The sequence below is a fragment of the Gracilinanus agilis genome, chromosome 2 (genome assembly GCF_016433145.1).
Source record: "Gracilinanus agilis isolate LMUSP501 chromosome 2, AgileGrace, whole genome shotgun sequence".
Classification (NCBI taxonomy): domain Eukaryota; kingdom Metazoa; phylum Chordata; class Mammalia; order Didelphimorphia; family Didelphidae; genus Gracilinanus; species Gracilinanus agilis.
In genome coordinates, this window is record NC_058131.1 from 695,592,068 (window position 1) to 695,597,276 (window position 5,209).

Genomic DNA, 5,209 nt, shown 5'->3' on the forward strand with positions numbered 1-5,209 from the left:
TCCTCCTCCTCCTTCTCTTCCTCCTCCTCTTCCTCCTCCTCTTCCTTCTCCTCCTCCTCCTCCTCTTCCTCCTCTTTTTCCTCCTCCTCTTCTTCTTCCTCCTCCTCCTCTTCCTCCTCCATGATTCCGATGCTGCCTTCTTCTTCTAGGGATCTCCGTTTGGAAGTCTTTTTCTGCTTAGCTTGGAGATTAGGAGTATTTGTCTCTTAAAATCATTTTTGTGGATCGATGCTACGACGGGGGCCACTGTAGGCAATGACTGTTTGTGGCAACGATCCACTTCCTGCCCAGTTTGATTAATCCTGAAGCATATTTTGAGGTCTGTATTTTGCAGCATGGCACGCTGTCTTCAGTTAGTTTGGAGAGAGCAAACTTCTGAGGCATAGTTTAGCCACCACAAGATGTCTCGGTGTTTGGCAGGTTCTACATTTTTTTTAACCCTTCACTTCTGTGTATTGGCTCCTAGGCAGAAGAGTGGTCAGGGTGGGCCATGGGAGTCAAGTGACTTGCCCAGGGTCACACGGCTGGGAAGTGTCTGAGGCCGGGTTTGAACCCAGGACCTCCCATCTCTAGACCTGACTCTCCATCCACTGAGCTACCCAGCTGCAGCCTGGGGTCTACATTTTTGCAAAAGCTTGCCACGAATGATGTGTGTTGCACACTTTCTACATTTTCCTCCCCGAATCTGCATGGATCAGGTTGCTCAAACTCCTTAAAAAGATTTCTGGTGGTGATGATTTGGGCCTAAATTCGCAGCATAAATCCCTGCGTTTCTGTAAACAAATTCCCATGATTTCTGCCATCGCCCCGCCCCCCCCCCCCACTTGATTGTTCAGTTCAGTTGGTGGTGGTGGAGCTCCTGTAGATGCTGTCCATGGAGGACCTTGGAATTCCACTCTCAGATCTTCAACATTTCTGAGGCTCCATCTTGACCTCGGGGAAAATGACTTCAGCTTTCCATTGGGCCGAACACTCGAATCTCTTGTCTCCGTATCTTACTGACAAAACTGTCTCGCTGAACTCCAGCTCTAGAGGACTCCCTCCCTCCCTCCCTCGCCTGCTTTCACTCCTCTTCATTTGCTTCAGAAAAAAAGCTAGTGGAAATCCCTAAACCATGATGGCCAACCACCAGCTTCTATTCTGCACCATCCACCGGGGCCTCATCATCACATGCTCATCCTTTGGTTCGTCCCCATTTGAGTTTAGAAAACTCTTCCTTTCTGCTGTAGTACCAACCCTAAGACACAAGGGCAAGGCCTAGGAAAATAAGGTGAAGTGACTTGTCTGGGGTCACACAGTTAGGAAGTGTCGGAGGCCAAATTCGAACCCAGATCTTCCTGACTCCAGACCTGGTGCTCTATCCACTGAGCTACCCAGCTGCCCCAGTTGATTTATGCATCTGCTTCCAAACACTCTCATATATCTTTAAGTTTCCCCCTGCATGCCTCCCCCACTGTTCTCAGTTAAGCACCTTATTTCCTATTTCACTAAAAAATGGAAGCTCTTCATGGAGAGCTTCCTCTTCTCTCCCTCCTCCTCCTCCTCTGGTCCAATCCTTGCCCACAACACTCCGCCTCTCCTCTCTGTGGCTTTGCACTGCCTGTTCCCAGGACTGGACTGCTTTTCCTCGTGCCTCGGCCTCCTAAGGGGTTTCCTGCCTTCTGCGGGAGGCCCTCGGGGTCCCCCCATTCTAGTGCTTCCACTCTTAGACGGGCTATATCTTAGACGCCATCTTGTTTGCCTTCCGTCTCCCTGGTAGAGTGGGAGCTCCCTGAGGACGCTTTTTCCTTTGCTCTTTGCGTCTCCAGTGGCTAACCCAGAGTCAGGCACGGAGGAGGCATTCCCCGAGTGCTTGGGCAATCGAGCCGTCTCCCGTGACGGCCCGTGTCCCTGCTTCTACCGTTGGAGCCAGGCTCCCCGGGGAATCTCGAGCCTAGGCTGGGGGGCGGCTCAGCCTCACTTGGGATTCTGTGAGCTGGGCTGGTGGTGCGGAATGCAGCTCGGTGGTGAGCTCTTAGAGCCCTTCTTCCTGCCTGACGCCCCTGAAGAAGAGAAGGCTTTGGGCCAGGGCTCGCCTTTCTGGGAAGCGTGGGAGACGTCGCCGGGACGTACTTCGGAGTCTCCCGCCGCCCTCCTAGCGGCCCCGGGAGGCAACGCTGGGCAGCTCCTCGTGACCTTGTCTGGCTGAATTCTCCCTGGGACCAGTCTTAACGGGGCCGTGGCTCAAGTGCCCACGTGTGGGGCCGCATTGACGTCTCTGCGCGTGCCCTTTGGTCAGGAAGTAAAGGCATTAAGGCCTCGCTGGCTTCCAGGAACGATGAAACTATAGCAACCGTCCTGTCCCCGGCAGCCGAATAAGGGAAGCCAGGATTAATATTTAACGGGCTGCGCGAGGAAGGCTGACGGGTCCAGTAAGGCCAGCTTCGAACGCACAGACCTTTCATTCAAGTTAACTGCCTCGTAGGACTCGGTTAGCATTTAACTGGGCCACGCGGGGGGCGTCCGCTTCCCCGAGAAGCATGGGAATGCCTCGTGAGCCTTGGCAAGCTTTCGGCTGCATTTTATGGCTACTGGGCTTTGGGAAAGCCATTCCCTTTGCTCGCCTCCCCCCCCCCCATCTCTGTCTGGCAGGATTTACCCAGCCTTCAAGGCCCAGCTCGAATGGCGCCCTCCTTCGGGCAGGCTTCACGGCTCTCTATTTGGGGCTTCTCAGCTTCGGTATCTGCTCCCACATCTTGTCTCTTCTAACAGCTTGGCAGCTCCTGATGGCGGGTCTGCGGCTCGTCCGTCCCTGTTTCCTTTCCGTGCCCGTGTGAACGTGGCGCTCGGTGCATGCCCTCTGGTGACGACGCTGTACGGGCGCCGTGCGCGCCTTGGCTCCGGGGGCTTCCCATCTTCAAATCAAAGTGCGTTTCCTCCAGCTTTAAATGCAGACGGAAACATTTTGGGAGGCTTGTGGCAGGCCCTGGGGCCATGGCCAGCGTCCCCACCTTGGGGCGAGTGTCTCCTTTAGAGGACGGAGACGTTTCCCTCTGTGGACTCCCGCCCTGAGGGGCCTCCAGGGTGTCCGGGCCGGGGTTGGCAGCGTCTCGGACGAGTTGCCGTCCACTCTTCTCTTGGGGGCCTTCCCAGGAGCTCGCAGTAGAGCCCTGGCCTCTGCCTGGCTACACGTCTGGTGTCTTCACACCTGGTCAAGGAGGCATCTCTCCTGAAAGGGGTGCTTCTGGCTCTGTGGCCCCTGTCCACCTGCCCAGCTCACAGAACCCCAAGTGAGGCCGAGCCGCCCCCCAGCCTAGGCTCGAGATTCCCCAGGAAGCCTGGCTCCTCTGCTGGCGCGCTCCCCGGGCAGGGGAAGCCTGGCTCCCAGCAGATGGAAGGAGAGACAGTTTGGACGTCCAGGACGGCCACTTAGTGCCCGAGCCGCGAGCTGGCCTCCCCAGGCTCCACGTGGCTGGAGTTTTCCTTTTGTCAGGAAGGCAGCTCAGCTCGAGAGGGCTTGGGCCGTCGGCACCTCGGTTTCCTCATCTGTAAGATGGAGGTAGGAGCCCTCGCAGCGGCCGCCTCCCAGGGTGTGCAGGGAAGGGTCCTTCGTTATTCCCTCTGGACGCCGGCGTGGCCGTTGTCAGGCTGTTCTGATGCCCACAAAGGGCTGAGGATTTTTGGAAAGACCCCATCGTGGTAGGCAGCTTCTGTGGGGACTGTGGGTGAGGCCCCAGAGTGGGCACAGGGCACGGAGCACCGATGAGAAGGTGGGGGGGCCATGCCAGGGGAGGGCTCAGAGGGAAGTGGGCACTCATGGAAACAAACTGGGCTCTCCCAGAATGTGCCAGCTCTGGTTGCCATGGCAATGCCTCTCGGCACACTCTTCCCTTTCAGGTAAATCTTGGGCAGTTGCCAGGGCCTGGCTTGGGGAAGCTTTTGAGGGCACTTTATCTGGGCCACCAGTTCAGTGAGCTGGCCAGGGGCAAATGGGTGCGTGAGTGCGTAAATGTGAGTGTGCATGTGGGTGTGGGTGTGAGTTGGAGGCGTGCAAAGTGGAGGGTGAAGGGGTCCCCGAGAGCGTGCAGCCCCAGGAAGCAGGCGTGTGCCCCAGCCGGGGAAGCCACAGATGCTGCTCAGACAGGCGGCATTTGGCCACCCTGGGGCACTGCCCTTGTCCTCAGGCTCTTCTGGGCGGTGCCCGCTGCTCCTGCCCGACTTTGGACCCTCTGAGCCCAAGCAAGGAGAAGGGCAGGGCACGTGCCCAGAGGAAGGTGCCAGACCTCTCTCCGATTCAGCGATCTCGAAGCCGCAGCCTCTCTCTCGCCCTCCAGCGCTGGCCATTTGGAAGCGCTGCCAGGCTCCCGGGATGCTGCGTGGCACCTCGGTGCCAGCTTGCAGCATCCCGCTTGGTCCCGTGCGCCGTGGCCTCGGCCTGTGAGACGCGAGAGTCGGCTCCCAGAGCCCAAAGGGGCACCCCAGGGCGATCCCCGGAGCACCCAAGGCATATCCTGGCCCCCACAGGAAGGCCAGAAGCCCGAGGGTGAGGCCGTTGCGGAGGGAATGGGGGGGGGGGAGCCACGAAAGGGCTGGAGAAGGGCCGGCGGGCCGGGAGACGCGAGGTGGCAGCTCCTCGGGAAAGGCAGGAGGCCGAGGCTGGGCCATTGGAGAGTCCCAAGTGCCCCGCGTCGGAAGCCACGGGAGGAGGGAGAGAGACCGCCAGGGAGCCCGTGCAGAGGAGACGGGAGGCTCCGGGACAGCCTGGGATGACTCGGGAGGAGGAGGAGGCCCCCCGGGGGGCGGAGGAGGCTTCTGGAGAGCTGATCGGGAACCCACAGGGGTCTGCCGAGCTTCGGCCATTTGCCCAGGCTCGCTCGCAAACCCTGCCCTGAATCCTGCCCCCTCGGGCTGCCGGAGGCGTGAAGAGCCGGGACAGGCCGCTGGGCGTGGGGAGGCCGCTCAGCCTTCGTGGGCATTTGGGGGCGAAGCAGGGCTGCTCCTCCGCCTGCCAGGCCGCCTCGGCAGCTCTTTAGTCTGCTGGACCTCAGAGGGGCCCCGGGGAGGCCCGACGGGTCAGAGCCGTGGGCAGGTCGGGCTCACCTGGGAACCTGCGTCTTCCTGCTCTGCGCCACGGACACGCTCAGCCGCTGGGGCAGGCGCCGGGCTGGGGGGCGTTCGGGTCCTGTGGACGGAGCCGCCATCTCGGCAGGGCCCCAGAGCGTGAGAAGAG

The 5,209-nt window shown here is 59.7% G+C and overlaps 1 protein-coding gene across 1 annotated transcript; it reads right to left on the reverse strand.

Moving 5' to 3' along the window:
- Window positions 1-3,591: 3,591 nt before the first annotated feature.
- Window positions 3,592-4,839, reverse strand: LOC123234406 (WAS/WASL-interacting protein family member 2-like). Its single transcript, XM_044660309.1, has one exon. The coding sequence runs from the start codon at window positions 4,837-4,839 to the stop codon at window positions 3,592-3,594; it is 1,248 nt and encodes a 415-aa protein (XP_044516244.1).
- Between the last annotated feature and the right edge of the window lie 370 nt (window positions 4,840-5,209).